Source organism: Bactrocera tryoni, chromosome 3, assembly GCF_016617805.1.
Source record: "Bactrocera tryoni isolate S06 chromosome 3, CSIRO_BtryS06_freeze2, whole genome shotgun sequence".
NCBI lineage: Eukaryota > Metazoa > Arthropoda > Insecta > Diptera > Tephritidae > Bactrocera > Bactrocera tryoni.
In genome coordinates, this window is record NC_052501.1 from 33,865,356 (window position 1) to 33,892,135 (window position 26,780).

The window sequence follows — 26,780 nt, forward strand, 5'->3', positions numbered from 1 at the left end:
TTGACAAATTAAAATACGTATTTTTTTTGTTTTCAACCAAATTTATTTTAATCTTAGTATTTAGTTGGATCTCTTTTATTTTCCAACAAAGCAGTAATCTTTGAGGAATGCTGTTTTTTAAGTTGTTAAGCGTATCTCTTCTGACTCTATTCAAAGCTCTCAAAAATCCATTCTTGCTCTCTAGGAAGGAAGCATTCTTCTTACGCCAAGTCCTAGCTGCCCTGCTTACATTAATAGTCGCGTTGTCCTCCTGGAAAAGCCATCTTTCTTCCCGTTTCTCTTGTAGAAAAAGGTAGGAGATTTTCTTGAAGGACACCCATATACTCTTCATTGTTCATAAATGTCCACTGGAAAACCAGTGGAAGCGTATCTTTACAAGAAAAATCATTCCACACCATAAGGCTGACGCCACCGAAATTTTAGAAGAGTAGATTAGTTCCTTCCGTAAGTCCCTCCAGTTGCATTGGAACCCATCTGAACCATCTTCGTTAAATTTTTTTCATCAGAAACAATTACCTGTAAAAATTTACTTAGCGAAATCCAAAGCAATAATTTTTTTTGATTACTTACCTGACCCCAGTTAAGCATATGTTTTCTCTACCCTATTCGATACGGGCAACTTTATGACCATTGGTCAACTTTGGAACTGCTTTTAATTTTTCGTTTTTAATGTTGGTTCACATTAGAGATAACCCTATTTCGCGGTACGCTTTTATTTTGTCCATTTCTTTCAAAGATATGTAAGTATTTTCCTCGGAGCATGTTCGGTTTTCTTCTTTTTTGTATACCACTTCACTTAAACTCGCTTTTTAAACTATTCAACAATTTCAGCATTCCTTTCAATTAAACAGCCAAAAAATCAATGCTCAGATGTTGGTAATACAGTTGCGAAAAAATCATGAAATGCATTTTTCTGGGAAATTCTAAAAAAATCATATTAATAATGCAAATCAAATGCTGTTTTTCGTTGCTAATTGTGGCGCCACTCATTTTGCAGAACCTTATCTTACCTTGCAACCAGACGTTCTGAACTCTTGGCTGATGATTATAATCTCGCAACTCGATTTGTAAAAATTCTGACATTGTTACATTAAATATTTAAGTAGTTGCCTAGTTACAACAATCACTTACTTGAAATCGACTTTAGCGGTTTTCTTGTAAGCACCGGTACGTATGCAAATATATTAATGTGTGTAAGAGTATGTACATATACGCATGTATGTACTTATGTATATATGTATATGAGACCTCGTAGAAACAGTCTACCGTGGCAAAAGAAAACATCAGATGCGCAATCTGACAGCATTTTTTGCGTTTATTCCGCACATCCGTCGTTTTCCTCTTTGCCTTTTGTGTGAAAATTTGCATAGCATTTTGTTGTTGGTAGAGAAGGCACGCTTCCCACCGGTGCACCGTTGGAATGAGTTGGTTGACTGTAAAAAAATCAATCTGTCAACATGTTTACAAAATACTTCCTTTTCGAAATTATAAACATCGTAATGGTCCTCCTCTAGCCTCTTTTTAAGCCTTTGTTGTTTTTGCTGGCTGCTCGTCTCGTTGCTGTCGGTTTATTTGATGATGACAGTTTATTTCTCCGGTAAGAGGGCGAAATGCAATTGCTACGTAGCAAAATTCAGCATGCTCTCATGATAGAACTAGCATTTAATGGACCACTCCCGTCGGTAAATATAAAGTGGCAACAGAAAACAAGTAACAAATATCAAAGATGAGATATTCCGAAGATAATTTATTTACAAATGCTAACTTTTCGGTTGTCACAATCGCACGAAGGCGAAAACGACCGCGAATTGCCTTCTCTGTTTTCGAACATAATATGCATTCACTTGTTGATAGAATAGATAGTGATAGATGGTACACGGATCAAAACACTGTGGGGTATTTTTTACCTTTGAATGGAAGAATGTTTGCCTGAGTGTTCAACCCACTGCCAACAGATTTTCACAATAATGTTTCGAATAGGAGAAAAGCCATTTAAATTGAATTGCAGATGGGGCAGAGCGCACTGGAGGTAAAAAATTACTTTATACGAGTTCGTTTATACTTTCTCTGCGTTCGATCTTTAAACAAACTCGCACAGCAAAGATGAGGTCTTACATACATAAAGATGAGATGTATACATATGTACATACATATGTAGTTAAATTGATTTTTAAAATAACCGCCTTTTTATTACTTAAAGTTTTGAATTTGTGGATTCACATTCAACATGAAATTAGTTTTTTTTTAATTATGAATGACCACAATTATAGCCACTGCATATACAAATAAGGACGAAAACGTTGTTGCTGCTAAAATAATGCAAGCGATTGCACTTAATTTGATTTTGAAAATGATTAATACAAATATTTTTCAATCGAAAAAATAATCAGTGTTCAATATCTAAATCGAATATATTTAAAACTTAAAACTTATTCATAGACATGGGGAAAGTCAAACTAGTGGGAAGCTGTAGTCTGCGTAGGCCTGGTTTTTTGTGACAAACTCATTTCTCTATTCAAATTGTCAGTCAAAATGGGTGCTTCAAGAATATTTCCCGTGATCCTTTTCATGATCAAAAGTTTTCTTCCACCTGCACCATCGAAAAATTTATCGTTGCCATTTAAATCTTGCATTGTTCTATGCAATACTTCGAGCGGTTGTTGATTTTGGCATTTTACTAATTTATTGTATTGACTTTTAAGGGGGTATTCTACTCCAGAAGCATGAATTTCAGGTAATTTTTAAAGTGTCGTAAAAAAAAGGCAATTAATATTTTTACTATCCATTTTTTATGGTGTTTTTATTGATATCTTAAGAATACAGAAAAACAAATTTTACAAAAAAATATGAACAATTAAAATAATTGCAGGTGGGGGGGGAGAGTCAGGTTTAAAAAAGTGGCGCAGCCTGGTGACATTGCTTCTGACTCTCCTGGTGGTCTGAAAAAACAAATCGAAGGAAATTCTTAATCAGTAAATATTTCGGGGAACACGATTTTTTTTTGTTTTGAAAAATGGCGACTGCCTGAAAATAAAAATCATTTTTTACGTTTTTTTTTTTTGAAATTCCTGAATTTTTTTTAAATATTAAAAATACAAATTTTAACACTATGCTTATGGGAACGATAAAGGATCATATAAAGAAGGTTCACACAAAATTTCAAGTAAATCGGTTGTATAGAACTTGAGATAATGCCGGCACCGTGTGGAAAAAAGTAGTTTCGTGAAAAACGCGTTTAAAAAATTCGATACGGCCGAACCGGGCTAGGTACTGCGTCACTAAAGTAACTGTAGCTCTTCAAATAATTTTAATTTTTAAAAATCCTTTGAAGGATATGTTCTTAAGAGTCTAAACTTTAAACATATGGAAAAAAAATCTAATTTTTCAAAATTCTAGAGTAGAATACCCCCTTAACATAATTGAGTTGCAAGCTATTTTATCTTTTAAGTTGGATCAAACGGAATACAACGTGCGAAAGTTTACTAAAATCGGTTCAGAAGTTAAAGCATTTACCACAGACAAAAAGTGACAAGTAAAACCTATAAACTGCCATTACTAATCACTAAATCAAAATAAAGAGCTGAAATTTTTCTAACATCTGGATTTTCGAATATACGGCTGACTTTACTCCATATGATTGGTGATGGTATGTACTGTACCTTAATGAAATCGAGGAGCATATAAATATGTAGTATGCGGTACTAGCAAAAATAGATAATATCAGGTGGTATCAACTCCCACATATATTACTACTTGTACATAATATAATGATTTTCGTTTTTCTAACACACCTTATGCCGAATGTCGGTCAGTGTATGAATTATACAAGTATAGCATCCTCTGGTTGACGTTTTCGCCCATTTTGCAAGTTGACTTTCTCGTCATCAGCAATAGACAAGCGGCTTGAACATATCGAAGGAACCGAAAAGCGAAATTATCTAGTGCTACTAATAATCTAGTTGTTAAGTAAAAATGAATGTACCTTGAAATAAACCATCTGATCAAATTTGACCCGGACTTGCCTATTTAAACTATGCATGAAAACCTAATTATTAAACTATTTTTCCAACTTTTTCTATGCTAAACTCGAATCAAAATTACGAGTGGAGGTCGTAAAATAGATGCTTGACAGCGTAGCTGAAGATCCTAAATTCATCAAACATATTACTAGTGGTGACGAGACGTGTATTTGTAAAGTTGACGTCGAAACTGTCCAACGAAAACGTGAGAAAACCGAAAACAAGAAAAAACGTTAACTTCGGCTGCACCGAAGCTAATATACCCTTCGCAGGAGTATTTCTTTTAGTAACTATGTATGTGTTCAGTTTGTATGGAAGCTATATGCTATAGTAATCCCATCTGAACAATTTCTTCCGATATTACATTGTTACCTTAGAAAATATTCTATACCAAATTTGGTGAAGACACATTGTCAAATGTGAAAGTTTTCCATACAAGAACTTGATTCCGATCGTTCAGTTTATATGGCAGCTATATGTTGTAGTGGTCCGATATCGGCCGTTCCGACAAATGAACAGCTTCTTGAAGAGAAAATGACGTTTGCAAAATTTCAAAAGGATATCTTAAAAACTGAGGGACTAGTTCGTATATATACAGACGGACGGACAGACGGACGGACATGGTTAAATCGACTCAGCTCAACATACTGATCATTTATATATATACTTTATAGGGTCTCCGACGCTTCTTTCTGGGTGTTACAAACTTCGTGACAAACTTAATATACCCTGTTCAGGGTATAAAAAACATAATTCGTTGAAGGCACTGAAGGCCATTCCAGCCTAGGCTTACAAATATAAGGGAAATTGGACTAAGTCTTGGCATGCATTGGCTTAGGAGCTTACTTCGAAGACGAAAATAAAGACTGGTATACAAATATGTACGTCATAATTAATTTATTTTTGGTTAGTTCAGGTTAAATTCGTATACTTCGCGTATATATCCATATACAATTGGATTCGTTCATACTGCTAAATTATTGTGTGGCACCAACACTTTTACCTATAAACAGTTTAAAATGGTGTTCTAAAAAAGCCTAAGAACTGATTTCATGAAATCAGTTAAGCCAAATCGATATCAAATTTTTTACAGTGTTTTCAAATTCACTACTATTTTAAACACAATAATCTTGATTTAAAAGAATCATATTATACTATATGTATTGTTTTATTTATGCATATCTAGACTTTGATTTTAGCTAAAATTATATACTTATTAAATTATAATACAAATTAATTCAAATATATTTAATTCGATATACATATTTAGAATTTCATAAGCTGTGATACGTATCACAGTTAATCTGCTAAAAAATTTAGGACAGCATTCAACATGAAACATTTTTGTTGCAATTTCATTGCTTTGATGAACAAATGGCAAGAATGGAATTTGCGATAAAAATTTATCTCATACCTACACACATTATATTGGGCTTGTAACTGCAAAAGCAAAACGTAGTGCTCGTAATACCTACATACCGCTCATACACAAATAAACTAAATAAAGGGGGCTTGTAATATTTACTAAATGTGACACGATTATGTCGGTCTGGGGCAATGCCATGAGCAGTATCAATTTCAAGTACAACAATAACACCAAACTCACTGTGTTGACTATCATGCCCTCCGCACAAAGTGCACAAACAATCGACTACAAACTTCCTTCCCGGCAATCTGGTGCAATTTTGTTGGCAGCAACAAGCAACAATAAACTTGAGTTGGCTAATCTGTGAGTAGAAGAGATGCTAAAACCAACAATGGCGATGAATTCACCGTAGGCTAGCACATACATACATATGTATGGATTGTGTACACATTCATATACTCTTATGTATTTATGTACATACGTATGTATGGACGAGTATAAATAAGCACTAACAATATTCGGAAATTTCGAACAGACAATGACGGTTTCAATTTAAAGTATCTGAAATAGCAATACTCGTATTGGTGCATGCACATCAACGTAAAAAGGGTTTCTGATTTTGTATATTATGTGTGAAAACCGATGTAAAGTTTTGACTAAATCTGACTCGACTTAGCGGTTATATTGTCTCACTATAAAAATACTCACGGCGAGGTATCCACACAAAGAAACTTCAAGTATAATCTTTTAACTAAATTAATAACGAGAAACCTCATCATGTACTGCCCAGCAGCTTAAGGTTGTTTTATACTTGTAATTCACATTAAAATGAGTCAGACTAAGCCTCAATTCTACTACATGTTTGACTTACCGATAAATTTAATTCCACTTTATTATGCCCTGAACAGGGTAGTTTAAGTTTGTTATGAAGTTTTTTATCCAGAAGAATAAATGGGGGTACTGTATATATGTACATATATATACATATGTGTATATAAATGATCAGAGTAACAGGTTGAGCCAATTTAGCCATATCCAGTACATACGTGAACTAGTCGTTCAGTTTTTGAGATATAGATCTGAAATTTTGGACATAAATTCTTTTTCCCTATGCTTTTTTTATTTCTCGGAACAGCCAATATCGGACCACTATAGGATACAACTGTCATACAAACTGATCGATCAAAATCAAGAAAAATATATTTATAAAACCTCTTTTTTATTTATTAAGAAACCGTAATTAGACTTTAAGGTTGTTTTAGAGTATTATATTTTCGGTGTAGCCGTAGTTAACGTTTTTTTGTTTTTATTCCAAATTCAAATGCACACAATATACAAGGTGCGTTCCAAAGTAAACAGGACTTAAAAAAAATACAGAACAAATGGTTTTTTCGGCAAAATCAATTTATTTTATTCAAAATAGTCTCCTTCAGCTTCAATACAGCATTTCTTGCACGGTGCAAGAGCATGTCGAACGAGTGTTTTAGCTCGTTGGCCGGTATGGCCGCCAGTATGCCGGTGCAAGGTCTTTTGAATGGCCTCTACGTCTGCATAACGCTTCTCTTTAATTGGCAAATTCATTTTTCTGAAAGGTGCCATATCAGGTGAATACGTGAAGTGGTCAATAGTTAAAATGTGATTTTTGGTCGAATAATCGTCCTTCGAATGTGAGATTCTGAGCAATTTTTGGTCGTCAGTCAATTTGTGCGGAACACACCTTTTGTAAACACAAATGTTTGGTCAAAATGCGATAAATCGAAGGTTTCCATGAATTTCAATGATGATTTCGGCTAATTTTTGATGAATTCATGCACAGTTCCGATGAAATTTTCGGTGATCACGGATTTTGATTGGCCCACATGTTGATCGTCATTTATGTCCTCACGATCACTTTGAAAACGTTGAAGCCACTCGTGCACTCTGCTACGGGATAGGCAATCTTCGCTATAAACTTGTTTCATCAATTGAAACGTTTCCGTAAAAGTTTTACCAATTTTAAACACAAAATTTAATGTTGGCTCTTTGTTCGAAGCTCATTTTCGCACCGATACACAAACATACTAACACTTAAAACGCAATAACTTCACTTCCAATCAATGTCATGAAATTCTCATTGGACAATCATTAAAAATAACAGATTCTAACGCACAAGTTGACATATAAATGGCGCCACTAGGGGGCTAGATTCAAAAAGTCCTGTTTACTTTGGAACGCACCTTGTATGTATGTTATTAATAAGGGTGATGGCGTATTTGGATTGGATTGGATCAGTGGCGTAGCTACAACTTCGGGCGCCCGGGCCAACGATGTTCTGCCGCCCCCCCTTTATCTATCTACCTACAAGTTTCATGAGGTGGTTCGAACAAAAGTGAATTTTTACAAAATATCTTCGATATTAAGTATATAAAATTTAGGAACTGGTGGTGGAACTTAGGTGTAGCTTCACAAACTCTGAAATTCCAAAATTCTCACAAAACGGTTTTTGAGGAAATTGATAGTAAATTTACAAGGCATCTTATTAAAAAATTTTGACACAATTTGCAGGAATTTTTGCCCGAATTGGAGTTTTTAAATACCATTTTTGAAAATTTGGAGAAATAAAATTATTTGTTACATTCAAAGCATAGGGTAACTATGAGAGTGACACGTCGCTAGACAAAGCTAGAAAAGTGCATCTTTAAGTTCTATCACTATTTTTAAGAAAGATATAAGCCAAAAGATATAAGACAAATTCAAAGACTGAAGAGTATTCGACTAAAAATTTATATTTTTCATTGTTATTCAGATTATTACATTGTGAGTGTACAACTCATTATCTTTTATAATAAATTTTGTAAACAAATTTGTGGAAGTATTTTTCTGAATATTAAAAAACAGCGAAGATCGTTTTGCCGCCCCCCAAGACGTTGCGCCCGGGGCGACGGCCCCCTTCGTAAAAAAATAAAGTTTCTTGGCGTAAAAACAGCAAAGTAAGAATATGTACCTAACATTTAAAATTTGAACATCGTTAAACTGAATTATTATTAAAACCCTCTTCAAAAAATCTACGCTACATTACTTCATACAGTGAACTATTCCAAATATATTTATAAAGATTTTTACTTAATTTTATTTATTTAAATTTTTTTTGGATGTTTTGGATTTCCATGTAATCTATATGGCAAATGAAAAGCCAGGAAGCGGCATCCTTTAAAGGGGAAAGGTGGATTTCAGAGGTTCGAAAAAAGGGTATGCTAACAGCAGATCACATATTTAAACAGTATTTCGTGAAAATATTATTTAAAAATTCCGAAAACACAGCCGTTGGTACCTCTTATTTCTTGTGTGCGAAATTTTAACAAAATCTCTTTATAAATTTTCTAAAATTAGTATCCACTGACTTAAAACATTAAGCTGCGAGATTAACTCGACATATGTACCTGCAAAGCGCTACAATGACGTATATCACTTATAATTTTACTCGAACCGATTTGATATTGTAACAGAATATTTAAAACATCTCGTGTAGTGCTATTTAATAAGACAAAAAATTGATATTTGAAATCTATCAAACCCCTTATAGTTAGACCAAGAAGTAAGATGAATCCTATTGGAAACGAGTAACAATTTATCTCGATTTCTTGTAAAACTACGAGTCCTATAAAAAGTTTGTATGACAATATTGTAGGTAAAGAAAAGATCTGTGGCTTTTGCATGAAGCCTTTTCGCATAATCAAATATTAAATTTTTTGAGTTTTTTATTTAAACCATCTTTTCCACCAGTTTCATCTCAAAACTATAGAAAAGGGATGCTTTGATGCTATTCCGCTTTTATTCAAAGTTTATTTTCATTTTGTTTATTGAAACTTAAAAGCTTGTAAGTATGGTGTGCATATGTGGAGGGTGATTTATTTAACTACAATATATGTGAGAGAATATTGAGATCTTTAAAAGAGTTCATGACCGTTCACAAATGTTCCACATGATACTTTACAATTAAAGCCAGGCAAAGCTTATGCCGCCCCTTCCATTGCTGGCCCTGCAAATATCGCAGCTTCGATATCCGAGAATTTTGCATTGTGCTGCCTTAACTGCTGCTTCCGTATGGGGCCTTGGTGATATCACATACGCATGCGCTTCCTTTACTCGTGTATCCACACATTCACACTTTTATGTGTGTGTGTGTGTACACACACAGTTTTCACTTCACTAACTTTAAAGCGCATACGGTGCACTGCAGCCGGTGCCTGTGTGGACGGACAGTACGGAAGAGCGGAAATTCCAATTTAGCCATTGGCGATAGCAAATTCAACTATAACAATAGCAAAAACCACTAAGGCAACAATGGCAGCAGCTGCTATTTTGGTTTTGTTGACACTTTTGTTGTTGTTGTTGTGCTTGAATTATTGCAGCCCATGTATGTGTGTAGAATGTGCATAAATGGTCCACCAACTGCGTGGTTCGCACTCTCGTGCTGTGTTATCACTATTTTGATGCAATGTGGACTGGATGCACGTTGTTGCGTTGGGGCCCTGCTGCTTGACGACGTACGGGTAGGTGGTTGAGTGTGTGGATGTGTGACTATATGTTGTGATGTAAACATTTTAATTGGTGACCGTATTCCCATATCCATTCCAACTTGCAAATGCAATTTATTCGACTGTTGGATATTTCAATCCATCTGAGTGCTCTCTGGGACGATAAAATGATTTTGAAGCGTACATATGTATGTATGTATGTATGAGAAAAAAGTTCGTACATACACACATACACATATAAATGCGCTTTATGAATATTAATCTACCTGCCGGTGCTATAGTGATAGCAGAAATATATACTTTTGGAACCTAAGTGGGCTACAGTCTACTAGCGAATAAATTTCAAAAGAAAAAAAATTAAACAATTGCGTTTGATATTTCATTTTGTTTTGGTTTAAGGATTCATAATTTGTTCCTTTCGGAAAAGTTTGTACGGCGTACAAGGACATATCGAGGTACAATTCCAGGAATGTTTAATGATTGATGGTTATAAAATTTGGAACTTATTTTGTGCAACTTAAGAGAATGCAAGTAAGTAGACATATTGAACTTTAAGCGGAAGAAACTTCAACTTGATGCGAATTAAAATAGGCAAACAGCAACGATTTTTTTTTGAAGATTTCCAAAAAAAAGTGACGATAGAAGCGTCCATTTTTATTCATCGAGGAATGAGTCGATGCAAGTATGTATCGAACAAAAACGAATTGACAGCAGATTTCCAAAACAAATTATAAAATAATTTTATTTTAATTTTAGTAAAAATTTTTGTTGTTTACGAACTGTAACACAGTAATATGTATGTATATGTTTTATACCATTAGAAAGTATGGACTTCCACGAACATACATATGTGAATCCTACCGACTTCTTAGGAAACTTTGATATTTTGAAAAAGGTTTTTTCGATATTATGTCAATATAAGGAGAACTAAAAAATATTTTAAATAAATATTCGAACATAAAAATATAATTTTACACCAAATTTCATGGAAGAAAACAAATGTTTGTAAAAGAGAAAAATGAAATATCAAAAAACTGGGTTATGTGAATTTTTCACATAAATTTTGAGATTATGTGAAAAAAGTCTATACAAAAGTTATAGATTTTTTCATTATCTTCAACATTGCCATTCAACTTTTTTCTATAGGACTCGTAGTTTCGCCGGAAATTGAGATAAATCACTCCTAGCACATAAAAAATTCAGCCACGCCTCTCCCCTTCCTTTTCCCGATCTCAGATTGCCCGTCAATTTTTTTTGTCAGTTATTTTATCTTTTGTTCCCAATGGGTTTCTATGAATTTCTTTTTTTAATCATTTTAAAAGGCTTCTGCATAAATCTATATACCATATCCTTGTGAATAATTTTTCTTTTATTTAATTGTTTGTGATTAGAAAAATTATACGAGCACTGTTTTTCTATTCTTTTACACACAGAAACACTGGTGTATATACTTTTTAACATTATTATTTGGTTTGAATCTGTGTCAAGATCAATAAAATCTTCGTGCAGATATTGATCTAAACGCTGCACATAATGCTCCGAGTTCATTTAGGAAGAAATGAAACATTTGAATTAGTTTTTCTATATTTTAAGCCTTCCCTCTCTATACTCTAAAGCAAGGATAAAAAATTTTTGTTTGTGGCGCGCTTTCACCAGACGCCAAAGTTGGTTTTTAAGTAGTAGTATTATGGGTATGGCTTCTCTCTCATGTATATATAATAATAACGGCGAATACCGAATTCTTATCGATTATTCATTACATCACATTAGCCTACACCCCCATTTATACAAATACGAGTAAATAAAGGCCCATTTATATACAACTTTCCTTGCTTTGCGTGAAAGTTCATACTGAAGCAACGAAATGCAGCAAACAAAGGATATGCCACAATGAACGCTTTACTTCCAGTGTTTCTCTGTAATAAAAAAGGCGATTGTTGCTGGACAAAGCGTATAAAGATGAGAGTTGCCCAACATTGTCTTTGCCGTCTCGTTGAAAACTTTCTATGTGTCTGACGCAAAGCGAAGCCAAAGTTCTATGTGAATTGACCATAAGAATTTTTTATACTCTCGCAACCAGTTGCTTCTGAGCATTATAGTTTTGTTCACCTAACGGTTGTACGTATCACCTAAAACTAAACGAGATAGATATAAGGTTATATATACATAAATTATCAGGTTGGCGAGAGAAATTGAAATCCGGTTGACTGCCTGTCTGTTCGTCCGTGCAAGCTGTAACTTGAGTAAAAATTTAGACATCATGATGAAACTTGGTATGCAGGTTCCTTAGTACAAAAAAATTTGAGTTCGTAGATGCCGTGCGAACAAATCGCCATTAACCGAAAACCTATAAAGTGCCATTACTAAAATTCGCTCAGCACGAATATTGCAAGAACTCCTAACGATAGTTTGAAAATGGAAAAAATTCGGATGGAAATCCCGTTCTTTCCCCATTTAACGGTACTGTTCAAAACTACTACTACAAAATCGCGAAAAATCGATAATTAAATGCGCCAGAAACATAAAAATTTTCCGCCGGGATAGCATGATAAGGCTTTATAGGAACCGTGGTAAAAATTGGACGATGGGCGTGGCGCCGCCTACTTTTTGGTGAAATTCCAAATCTCGGGACCCTACCAACCGATTTTAATAAAATTTGGAATCTGGCATTCTTTTCACATTCCTATGTTACGTTGTCAAAATTAGCGAAATCGGACAATAACCACGCCTACTTCACATATAGCACAATTTTAAATTCCACTTGATTCTTTTAGTTTCCAGTACAGAAATCAAGAAGCAACTAATATAATGGGGTTCAACTTTGCACAAATAATTCCTTCAGGGTGTGCCACTTTATGACAAAAAATTGTTCAAAATATCGGTCAATGTGTGATATATGCAATACAAATTCAGACTAAATCCTTTTCCTGCAGTAGTAATTCTGTGTATCCAAAATGGGTGGAATCGGGTCAATACTTCCCTGAGCCCCCATATACTTAATATGAAGATTTTCGAACTTCCTGGTGAATTTATGCTGGATGTATGGGCTAATATTTGAGTTATCTCAATGAAAATTTTATAACGAATTTGACTCATAACACTATATGTATCTTTGTAAAATGAATACAATTGGGCGAAAACTTCACCTAGCCTAAATATGACCATTACCTGGATATTTGAACATCCGAATACATATGTACATATATACATAGGTCAGTTTATAAGGTATATATGGTGTATGCACTTGTATATATAAAATTGCTTAGATTCCGATCCTCTGGTTGACTTTTTACATCGTAAGGTATGTATTTCCCTGGCTTTGATTCCAGCAAGTTGAAAGAGTATAAAATGTGCGGTTGCATCCGAACTTAGCCCTTTCTTACTTGTTGTATTTTGTTTAGTTGGATTCAGTGTGCGCACACAAACTTTCCAAATAAAATATGCTAATTTCCGCTGGTGTGCACTTGCAAAAGCTTTTGATTTACATTATGTAATTGAATGCAATTCAATTTACGACGTGTTTGCTTTTTAATCCCCACTTTAATTCCATTTGCATATTTATCATTTAATATTAAATGTAGAAATATCATCTGAGGTACGAGAATTAGAAGGAAATTTATTGAAATCGAAATATTTTTATACTGTCACGACAATAAAATATACTTAATAGATATGTTCACTTAACGTTAAAGATCTGAATTATAAGATGTATTGAAGAAGCATTCTATCTGTCCACGCATCCACGCCCCCGAGACTCTCTTCCTGGAAAACAACAAATAAACATTAAGTACGAATGAAAGGAATGAAAATGTAATCCAAGAAGCTATACCCACGATCATTTCAAATAATGTTATATAAAAGGTAAAAACGTAAGTGTTAAAATTAATCCACCTCTTAAAATAAAAATCTCATACCAATGCTAGATACTAATTTTTACTCATAATTTTTACTTAATGTTGTATTCCAATGCTGATCACTTCCAAGTAGACCTAATCTCAAACACGCTTCCCGATCAGTCTCGCATTCATTCTCATTGATAGTTTTTAAAGCTTTAAATGAAGTTTGGCCTTTAATTGTATGCAATTACAATCTTAGTACTAGCACACGTAAGTCATAGCATCTTGGGCGTACTCGTTCATATGACGAGGACTGCAGGTGTACGAACATAGCTGGCAAAATCACAAATTGGCCAATATTTGCCGCATTTCCATCATTATTAATCGCATCACGTTAGTGAATATATTCCTGGGCGCGTAGCTTTCGTTGATTCAACCGAATAAAGAGAAGACGTTCACTTTCAATTTTTGCGTACATGTCGACCACAAATTAAGGTAATAGTACGCGGCATTTTAACAAATGATTAAATTCATTTCGTCGGATCATAAGGCGTTAGTCATAAAAGTTCATGCAAGAAACTTTTTTTGTTGACTCATTATTTAAATTCATCTTCGCCACGTGGAAAAATAACTGATTACTGTAATACATCATATGATCGGTGCGTTTCCGCAACGCGTCGAAGGATGATGATATCGCGTCGCTCGAATTCTGTTACGACCATAACGTAATCCATAACCATAACCACTGCAACGTTGTCTTTTACCGGTGCATTAAATCGCCGCCTATGCTCCCCGAGTGGTGTTTTGTCTGCCCTGGTCTAGAGCTATTTTGAATGAGCGTATGATGCTGTTACGTTCATGAAACCTAGTTTGAAGTTCTAAGACGATTTCTCGTCTCACTTCAGTACTGAATGCCCAACGCCGATCAGCTTCATTACCGGTGAAATAAATTTGTAAAAACTTGGGATCTTCATCTTGAACTGGGTGCATCCAATTCTGTGGTAAATTTCACCTTGCACTTTAAAAGTGGGAATGTAACCGGCATTGTTCACTATGTTGGTTGCTCCAAAGGACGTCATTTTCAAGCATGAATTCACTTTCGGATGTTTTTAAAAAATTGTTTGGAAGTTGAAGTGCGCTTAGAAATATAACTTAGAATTGGCTCAGGTGGCTTCATTAATGGTGACAAAACAACTTTACCGTTCGAACAGCACATTCCAGGGGATTCTTTAGAGAACTTCAAAGCACCACAATGTGTACAAATTTGTTCTTTGCACCGATCACTACGTCCTTGTGATTTCTGTAATCATCATCTTTATGGTAGTTGAACGTCGCAGGATTTAAATCCATTTTTTTTTCGTAATTGAGCTATTCGGGTGGCATCACAAAGGACTAATTTGTTAGTCTACGTGGGATCTTTGATCAGCCATCTTACCTAACTTCACCTAACCTAACCAAACCTATTCGGTTACGATAGACATCAAGTCTTTGCGTAAGTTTTTGGATTGTCTCGGTAGCTCGCGATGAAGATTTTGTTTTCACTATCTTGTTGAGGCCGTGATTCATGCTCTTCTTTAGTTTCTATATTTCTTCTTGTAGATATTTTGTTACGATTTTTCTCAAGGCGTAACTCACGTTCATCAGCTGTTTTATTTGCTCGTTTTTCCTTAACATTCTTTTGATTTGGAGGTTTTTTACCAATACTTGTTTATTTTTTGGTGCCATTTTTTATTTATTACAATGATTATGTGAAGAAACATGATTGGTGAAGAAAAATACATTTTCCGTTGCAACAATCAATTGAAAACGCATCAGTAATTCCTAAAAATCCTTAATTATTTACTTTAATATAGTCCATTGTACTTAAATATGTTTCATATTGACATATGCATATGTATGTATATCCACAACGCATGTGTCAACACAAGTTTTGGTTATAAAACAATAGAATACTATCATAGTAAATATAAACTGTATTTGACAGTTCAAAAAGTGCTCCGATTGTCACCAAACTTACTCGGGATTACTAGTCAGGTCAATCTTAAGATTTCCTGTAAGTTTCATTGAAATTGGTCCAGTCGTTTCGGAGCCTACCCGGAACATACAGACATACTTTCTTTTATATATAATATAGATAGATAGATTCTAGAGTTGTTGTAGAATTTAATAAAAAAAACCGATTTTTTGTAACCCGTAAACCTATGTAACCTCTTAATATTTTCTTACAAAACCAATTCCTATAACCGGGAATGACCGGACACCAACACTATTTAGGTAATATTTCGTTAAATTACCTTTGATAAACGGATAAGATTTCATAAAACAATACATTCAGTTTTTGATTTCCCTTTTTTTTTATTTCTTATTAATTTGTGGAGTTGTACGACAGTTTTTAAAGAATTATACGCAAAATGATCAAAGCAAGAAAAATGACTTGCGCCGCCGTTTAGTTCGTGTTGGCTTAACGGACATTAATGGCATTGGCTCGCATTTACGAGGTTTTCCAATACGGATTATATGACACTCCGCCATGAAATTGGTCAAACCTTTCTTTACACAACTCATTTGCATAGTGTATGGGGGGCATTACGCCCCAAATACCGCATTCGTGTGTGTGGGTTTGTGTTCTAGGTGTCGTTCCGGTCATTTTTAATATGTATGCCAGGATCTGTAATTTTTTTAAATTGAATTCAATAATGTTTACAATTTCATCATTGAAAGATATACACAAGAACAACGTTTACAAATTATTCAATTTTATTATCAAAATAATATTTCTTCAATTGCAAATTGACAGTTTGGTGTGATTTTTGGTCTGGTGGAAACATCAGTCTGTACTTTATTCGAAATGAATCTGGTGACACCGTTATTGTCAATAGAGAGTGGTATAGAACGATGATAACTAACTTTTTATGGCCACAGTTGGAAGAAGTTGATCCAGACAACATCTGGCTCCAACAAGACGAGGCTTCGAGCCACACAGCAGTTTGGAGTTTCCATTATTTTCAGAAATTGTGATATTAAATGGTCTCCAAGAAGTTGTGATTTAACATCATTAAACTACTTTTTGTGGTGATATTTACTGGTTTTCAGCAATAAACTAGACTTTAGAAGATAAATTGAATGGCATACGATTTGATTTAGTGGAAAAAGTACTCGAAAATTGGGTCGATGAATCTTGTTCCTCTTAGTCATAGAGAAGTCATAGAGGCCATTTGAATGATGTTATGTACAGAATTTAATTGTATCGATTTTACTTCACATAAAATAAAAAAAACATTTGAATTCCATTAACGATTGCCGCCAGGTCTAATTACTGGTAGAACATTAGCATCAAGCTTGCAGTGCACTACATGGTGCTCATTTGTTACTGTTAATTATTTACATATATTTGCGAAGCATAAATTTTTATGTCGAACTTCAGCACGCGCAAAAAATTAGTCACAAGCTTGCTCCTAACCCATTTAACGGCACTCGTTCGAATATGTACAACTCGTGAAATTTACGACTTTCGAAATAAATAATGACAATCGAGCGAAAACAAATAAAAAGTGGCATTCAAAATAAGATCAATTTAATTTGTAACGCATTTGACTTTAGTAGATTAGCGTAGTCCGGTGGTCATGCCATTTTAATGGTTATCCAAACGTCACGACTATTTGCAACTGCAAAAACTCGCGTGTGCCCGGCCGTTTTCAAGAAAAGCTGCAAAACTATTTCTTCCGAGAGCGGCGACGTAGACGTGTTGTTATATATGTATGTGTGTGTAACATGCCCTGTAATGCTAGAACGAACTCGGTTGCATGTGTGCGTATGAACATATGCATATGTATGTATTACTCTATGGTAAACTCTTAGGATTTACCTGAACATGAACATGCATATGGGGTATTCCATACCAAATCGACCACTTTTCAACCCGACCCCTTTAGATTTTGCTGAAACTTATCCATCCTTTTCTACCCTTTGAAAAACATTTTTGGGAATTTTTTCAAAATTGTTTGTCCAACTTTAAAAAAGTTATGAATTTTTCAAAAAAATGGCTTTTTAATTTTCAAATAGCCATAACTTTTGTAGAAATTGACTTTTGGGGACCTTTTTTTTTAAATTTTTGCTTTTGAATGAACTTTTCGAAAATATATACGAAAAAAATGTAACACGATCATTTATATAAAATAATCGGTTTCTTTTTAAGTAAAATTGTCATTTTTTTTAAGTTCGCCATATTTTTAATTTATTTTTTTTTTCCCTCGAAAGAAACTTCAATTAATTTGACAACTATCCCTGCTAATCTCGGAGTGTGCCGATTTTTTTTTATTTTTTTTTTTCATTTTTGAAAATTTGACAATTCTTTTCAAAATAAATTTTTTTGGAAGTTCGCCACTTTTTTTTCCTCAAAAAAAACTTCAATTAATTTGACATTGTATTTGTTACACATTTTTTGGGGTAAGGGAGCGGACAATGCATTTTAGTTCATCGATGTTGTTGACACAGCAACGGTATATGCCACTTGAAGATCCCTATTGTTGTAGTCTTAAACAATAAACACTTTTTTCCTACTCTTGTAAAAAGTTGCTACAGAGTATTATAGTTTTGTTAACCTAACGGTTGTAAGTATCAACTAAAAGTAATCTTGATAGAGATAGGGTTATATATGTATATATAAATGATCAGAATAGCGAGAAAAGTTGAAATCCGGTTGACTGACTGTCTGTCCGTCCGTCTGTCCGTCCGTCCGTCCGTCCGTCCGTGCAAGATGTAACTTGAGTAAAAATTGAGATATCTTGATGAATCTTGGTATGTAGGTCCTTAGTACAAAAAAAAAATTCGAGTTCGCAGATGGGCGTAATCGGACTATTGTCACTCCCATATTTTTTTTTTTGAAAAAATGGGCTTGGCCCCGTTCTCTAATAAGTTTAATGTATATATCCCTTAAACTACTAAAGCTACAACAACCAAACTCGTACAACACGAATATCACAAGAGTTTCTATCGACAGTATGAAAATGGATGATAACGGATAAAAAGCCCCATATAACGCTATTATTCAAAACTACTAAAAGCGCGATAAATCAATAACTAAATGCGTCCGACAATGGTATGCTGTATGTCAAAACTGTTGGTTCGGACCAATATTGCCCTTAGTCTTCATATAACTAATATAAAGATAATCGAACTTCCGGGTGCCTTTGTACCACATATATCGGCCAATTTGTAAGTTATCTCAATGGAAATTACAGAGCAGTTTCACTCATAACATTATATCTTTGTGCCTAAAATAGATACAATTGGGCGAAAACTTGGCTTATCTTATGACTATGTAACAAATATCAAAAGGTTGACGTTTTACATCTTACGACAAACTCCACATAAGTACATATGTACAAAGCCGATATCTATGCACATATAGAAATGCATGTACATACATAAGTCCATGCCTCTGATTTGTACATATGTAAATAAGGTTTGTACATATACAAGTATACCCACATATGTATCATTCAGTAACTATGTAGTTACGAAGTTAGAACAATTAAAATCAGCAAAAGCAATGATGAATGTGCTCGACTCTCGATATGCAAAGATCGAACGATTGAGTGTAATGGGAGCATGTTTAGAGATTGAAGTTCCGGTAAACCGTTTGACAGTGGCATTGTTGCTGGGAGATCAGACATTAAGACTGCCAACATTTTATTGCATTAGTCGGAACAGTCGGCTGGTTATTGGGATGCTTTGTTGTTTTCGTTGGAGCTGTGTGGAGTCAGATGCAGTAGAACACCCTCTACAAGTCGTGTACCGGCTTATTCGCTCATTTACTGGTCACGAACTTCTAGTTGCCTTGGCAAACCGGCAGCACTGGCAAGGCAAACGGCACGTCATTACGGACTTTGATTTTATTCTAAACGTTTTACCTTCGTATTCGTACTGCACTCAAAGGCAGACCGTGGAAGGCCAGTGGACAATGTCAGTCTAATGTGTCAATACTGCACTGAACGAAGCAGATACTTTTACAGTTTAAATTAAGTTTGACATGTCATAAATTTATCGATGGAGTCATCAAAGAACCATTTGGAAGTTCATGCAAATGTGTGCATGCACATATTATACATAAATCCACATGCATAAAAATATGTATGTATGTTTTCATTTCCGACAGCTTTGGCATACATTTCGAGTTGCATGTATGTAAGTACTATACTTATTTGCGTCGGCGAAACTATCCACGATTGGAGTTTTGCTTTACCTTATCTACATAAATATTACTTTATAATAATATACTAAGCAAAAAAGTGTGTGTACAAGGTAACAATAACAAATAAGGAAGGGCTATGTTAGCGTGCAACCGAACATGTTATACTCTTGCAACTTGCAAGAATCAAATTCCTACCTTAAGGTGTAAAACGTCAACCAGAGGATCGGAATACAAGGTACGTTCCAAAAAACAAAAGAACAAATGATTTTTGTGGCAAAATCCATTCATTTTATTCAAAATAGTCTCCTTCAGTTTCAATACAGCTTTTTACACGGTCCAAGACCATGTCGAACGAGTGTTTTAGCTCGTTGGCCGGTATGGCCGCCAGTATGCCGGTGCAAGCCTTTTGAATGGCCTCTACGTCTGCATAACGCTTTCCTTTCATGGCCAAATACATTTTTCCGAAAAGGAAGAAGTCCCACGGTGCGATATCAAATGAATACGGGGAGTGGTTAGTGGTTAAAATGTGATTTTTGGTCGAATAATCGGTCACAAGCGTCGATCGATGAGACGCCGCATTTTCATGCAACAAACGTCGTCCGTCAATTTGTGCGGAACAAACCGTGCACACACCTTTCGTAAGCCCAAATGTTCGGTCAAAATGTGATAAATCGATGTTTTGGAGATGTTCAATTCCATTTCCATGAATTTCAATGATGATTTTGGCTGATTTTTGATGAATTCATGCACAGTTTCGATGGAATTTCCGGTGATCACCGATTTTGATTGGCGCACATGTTGATCGCCATTTATGACCTCACGACCACTTTGAAAACGTTGAAGCCACTCTTGCACTCTGCTACGGGATAGGCAATCTTCGCCATAAACTTGTTTCATCAATGGAAACGTTTCGGTAAAAGTTTTACCAATTTTAAAACAAAATGTAATGTTGGTTCTTTGTTCGAAGCTCATTTTCGCACCGATAACACAAACATACTGACACTTAAAACGCAATAACTTCACTTCCAATCGATGAAATGTCATAAATTCTCACTGGACAATCGATAAAAATAGCAGATTCTAACGCACAAGGCGCCACCAGGGGGCGCTAGATTAAAAAAGTCATGTTTACTTTGGAACGCATTTTGTGCAAGCAATTATATATATATATATAATATATAATTATATATACATATATGTATGTATATACTCATACACTGACCAAAATATTCGATATAAGGGGGTATTCTACTCTAGAATTTTGAAAAATTCGATTTTTTTTCATATATTTAAAGTTTAGACCCTTAAGAACATATCCTCCAAAGGATATTTAAAAATTAAAATTATTTTAAGAGCTACATTTACTTTAGTAATTTTGATTTCTTGACTAGAATACCCCCATAAGGTACGTTACATATACATACATATGTATATGCGGTACCTATATGGCAGTTGGGGGCAGTATCGACCTGATTTTAGCCAATACATACTACATACTATTAACATGTCACATTCTAATAAAATGTTCCTTGAGATTCAGATAGGTACTTACCATGCCATCACCAATCATATGGAGTAAAGTCACCCGGATGTTATATATTTGTAATATTAGGGCTAGAACAAGTTTTAGCTTAGGAAGTTCTATAATCGTTGCATTAAGTATATGAGAGTTAAGGAAATTGTGGAACCGATTCAACCCAGTTTTGACATACAGAATACCATTGTCTGGAAAGGATTTTAAATTTTCAATTATATATATAACTTACACATTGACCAATATTTGCGGTAAAAAGTCAACTATAGGTGCAGGGGTATATTTGCTATCTGGAGGCTTGAACGTTTTTTTTTTTTGTGTTTGTATTTAATACATAATTTGGATATTTATATTAATTGCGTCTTTATTTGTAAACTGGAAAGGTAAGAATCAAATGAAATTTAAAATTGTGTGACATGGGAATGTGAGAAGAATGTCCCGTACCAAAATTTGGTTTTGATCAGTCCAGCAAAGTGAGCGGTTTCAATCTTATTGTCCAATTGTCCCCGACTCCTATAAAGCCTTCTCATAACATCTCGGGTGTAAAATTTATGTCTCTTTTAGTAGTTATTAACAGTCCCGTTATGTGCCGAGTGGACGGGGTTATTATCCGATTTCATCCAGTTATAATGTGTGCCGATAGGAGCTCTTAATTGATTTTTTTAATTTGGTGCACAGTAATAGCATACTACCTATTATACTCTGTAGCAACATGTTACAAGAAATTATAATTTTTATAAAATTCAATTTATTAGATGTGCTTTATTATTAATCATAAATTCAGTTGAAGTTCCCTAACTCGAATCGGCATAATGCAAAAAACTTCGAGTTATGGAAGGAACGAAACATACTCATACAGACGAATAGAAAATCTATTAGAAAAAGCAACAACTGCGAACAAGTACATAAGTAGAGCAAATATATTCTTCTTAAGTTGACTAGGAAGTCCGATATCTCTTATGTTTGAAAATTGAAGCTACGGTCTTTAGCGAAGATTAGAAAAGATTGGAAATTTTTGTAGAAGAGACTTAAGTGCGTTCCGCGTGGAGTTTATTCTTGAGCTTAGGCTTTGAAATAATTGTGCGTTGGCGGATTCCAGGGAATCCCTTACGTGCTAATTAGAATTCATAACTGGTGATTGTGGTGGTGTTCGAAGCTACCTGGAATCATTGCAGAGTAACCATGTATGTCTGCTGTATGCTTCAAGTCGTCATCCTGTTTGCCTATTTACTGGATATACGAAGTTTATAACACCTAAAAGCAACCCTATAAAGTACATATGTATATAAATGATCAACATAAGGAGGTGAGCCGATTTAGCCATGTCCGTATGCCTGTCCGTCTCTATACTCGCAAACTCATCCTTCAGTTTTTGAGTTATCAATCTGAAATATTGCTTTGGCTTGCATTATTGCCTATTCTAATCTAATCTGTGGTGCAATCTGCGAAGAAATTGTTTAGTTGTCATACAAACTGACTGATCAAAATTAAGTTCTGGTAAGGAGTAATTTGCATTTTTGAAGGCTAATAAACCTTCGGTGTAACCGAAGTTAACGTCTTTTCTCTGTTTTATAATCATAAGTGAACGGTTGTTATTCAAAGTTTTGCTTAATTTTGATCGCAGTGGACCAAAAAGTTGGACGATTAAATTGAACTTGTGTAATGCAGAAACTAGGACTGAGGTATTACTAAATAAATGTGAAATAATCCTTAGCCTCAACAGCTGCATAAATAGCGTGATAATAATAAAAAATACTTATAATTTGTCAATATGCTACTATGACCTAGCATTATATACATAGCATGCATATATGTATGTATGTTCGTAGCATTCAAGCAATTTGCATAAACCTGGTCTGAATTTTTAATAGTAAGTCTGTTTGGAAAGAACTCGCCCTAATTGGCATGTGTAGATGTTTGTAAAAATCACGGAACTTGGTCTGTGCAAAAGTATACCTTGAGTTATAAATGTTAAAAAGTGATGGTCGTTTCGTCATATCCACACATACATATGAAGTCCTTATTGTAAAGCTGCTTTATTTGTTATTTACTTATGTAATAGATTTGCTAGATATTGAATCTCGCTGCACAAGATTGTTTGTTCGTATTCCCCGTCGCTTAAGATTATATTTATAAAATTCCACAACTTGCAACACCTTTCATTTTATTGAATTTAAAATTACATTTTATTAAATGGATTTGCCGCACCTTACTCGCACCACCTGTTTTGACTTTGAATAAAAGTTTGTATTTTTCCATGGGTGTAAAGCTAACAGCGAAAAAGAAAACTAATAAAATGTGTAATAACAATAAAATAAAATAACAAATTAATGTTCAGAAAATAATATACATTATTTACATCTTGACGGCAAACACCTGGCGTTTTAACTACCGCTTAAATACTAGTCACCAAAAACAGTGTTGCCAACAACAGCGTTAAGAAGAGTTTAAAATGTATACTACAATAAACGGAACATATAAATTTATAATATATATACATACATATAAAGAGAGCTCTTTTCCATTTAATATTGGAAGATGCGCAGTAAATTTTATTAAAATGTTTCACATTTGATAGATGCGTCTGGATATGTTTCCTTTATTTTTCGATCGCCAAATGTATGTAAACTGTTAGTTTTAAGTTTTCTGTAAATATTTTCTTTCATATATGTGACCTGGTCTACGAGAAGGGGGCTTAGGTGTCAAAAAAAAGGAGAACAATTAATGAGATAACGAGAAACTGACGATTATTTTTAACAGCTTTTCCCAGAAAACTAGTTTTCGCACGTTAGCCCACTTTTCGTAGACCAGGTCACATATTATTATAGTCTAAAAGATAGATTTGAACTCTCACTTGAACGTGAGCGTATATACATATAGTATAGCATAATGAATGATAAGGATGGATTAGACCAATAATTGTGGCAAGTTTGGTAGACCTTTCATGAAATTTTTGTTTGGATTTTGGTCCGAGCAATTGCTTTGTGAATTTGTATTTCTTTATAAATATGTTAGTTTTTTTAAGAGAATCTTTTAAGCTTTGAATATTTAATCTGATATTCGGTGGAATTCAACAAATCAAAGGTCATAAGAATCGATCTTGATCGTTGTGTTATTTATGTGGATTTACTAACATACGAGTATGTATATGTAAATACAAATCTACTAACTATATGTATATTATATAATATTTATTGTTATGACCTTTATCTGGCTTTGTAGTAATAACTTCTAAAAACAGTAAATTTAAATATGATGATAACGGATATTATGTATTTCGCTAAGTTACTTTTCAGAATTGATTCAACTTAATGACAGTTCTGTACGCCTTTCTCATTAAAATATAATATATTTTAAGAAAAATTATTGATCGATAATTAGATAACACACTTTGATAATCGTCTCTCCCTAATCTATCAACAACAGAATATGGCAATTGTTAATGGCGTAAAATTGTATTTGCATTTTACGACGGGTCGCTTACAAATTTCCATACCCTAAATAGTCCAAATTGGAAATTTCCGTATTATTTCTCATACGACAAAATTGCACAAAACTGGAACATACATACAAATGTATATGGAAAATGATGCGTAATCGGTCTGTAACAGCACTTGTCGCACATAAAAAAGTTTGTAGTACAAGTACTAAATAGCAAATCCTTTCAGCGAAACAAATTCAATCAGGATGGGGTATTTTAATACTCAGGCGCATATTTTCAATCTTTCCACTCTGCTAGTCACTGCTATATTTATGGTCACTCTGCAATCGAATTGACTAACGGACTCACGATTGATCACATGACTTTTAATATTACTAATATTAATGTATGGAATATATGTATGTATATTTTAATAAATGTATAATATTATCATGACCCAGCTGCTGTTATATTTCACGAATTATGATAGATATGCAAATACGTTTATTAAATAAATATGCAAAAGTCACTTTGCTGCAATTATATCGAACTTTTTTGCCAACTGAACTCGTAATATGCAGTTTTTATGGCAGTTAGTACTTCTTTCCAATTTAAGCTGTTCACATTTTTATACCCTGAACAGGGTATATTAAGTTTGTCACGATGTTTGTAACACCCAGTAAGAAGCGTCGGAGACCCTATAAAGTATATATAGAAATGATCAGTATGTTGAGCTGAGTCGATTTAGCCATGTCCGTCTGTCTGTATATATTCGAACTAGTCCCTCAGTTTTTAAGATATCGTTTTGAAATTTTGCAAGCGTCATTTTCTCTTCAAGAAGCCGCTCATTTGTCGGAACGGCCGATATCGGACCACTATAACATATAGCTGCCATATAAACTGAACGATCGGAATCAAGTTCTTGTATGGAAAACTTTCACATTTGACAATGTATCTTCACCAAATTTGGTACAGATTATTTTCTAAAGCAACAATGTAATCTCCGAAGAAATGGGTCAGATCGGTTAACTATAGCATATAGCTACCATACAAACTGAATGATCGAAATCAAACGCTTATATGGAAAACTTTCACATTTGACAATGTATCTTCACCAAATTTGGTACAGATTATTTTCTAAGGCAACAATGTAATCTCCGAAAAAATTGTTCAGATCGGATTACTATAGCATATAGCTACCATACAAACTGAACACATAATTACTAAAAGAAATGCACCTGTGAAGGGTATATTAGCTTCGGTGCCGCCGAAGTTAACGTTTTTTCTTGTTTAAATTTACACTTTGCAACAACATTGTGTAGGGCTTCTGAATGTTTTACATGCATGCGAGCAGGAGGTCTACCATGTAAAATATACATACATACATACTGCTGAAATTAATACCAATCAAATTCGAATAAAATTATTCAAAAAGAGATCTACACACCACTTAGTAAATTCAATAATTCAATGTGAGAAAATTTGCAATTTCAATAAGATAAAGAGTTATAATTAAAGCAGACCTATGTATTTCTCTCGGCTGCGATAAAGGGATATTATTCATTTATCAGATAGTTGTACCACAATATGTTAATTTTGTTTTATATTTCGAGTAACAGTTAAGATGAGAAAAAATTTGTTACATCAACTTTTTCTCACAACCAACGGTTTTACTATGAATAATAATCAAAATGCTAACTATTTGCTTTTCTCTAAAAATAGACTAATACTAAAATACTTTTGTCTTGCGTAATGTATGTTACGACAACTTTTTTTAAAATAAAATTATTGAAAAGTCTGTTCGTATTTCTAATCAAACTTCAACTTAGTTTTTTATATGTATAATGAACTTTGTGGTTCAAAACCATTTGATGATGGATGTTAAGTTCCTTAG

General features: G+C 34.1%; 1 protein-coding gene across 3 annotated transcripts in view; it reads left to right on the forward strand.

The window, feature by feature from the left end:
* LOC120771833 (dopamine N-acetyltransferase) overlaps nt 1-26,780 on the forward strand; it is a 64,489-nt gene that overhangs the window by 11,909 nt on the left and 25,800 nt on the right. Inside the window, exon 1 of one of the 3 annotated variants that reach the window (XM_040100072.1) lies at nt 10,411-10,433. The exons of the other annotated variants lie outside the window; for them this stretch is intronic. Coding sequence (XP_039956006.1) covers nt 10,428-10,433 — 6 coding nt within the window. The 5' untranslated portion in view covers nt 10,411-10,427. Of the gene's footprint in view, nt 1-10,410; nt 10,434-26,780 lie in introns of those variants that run through there. 3 annotated transcript variants of the gene reach the window in all.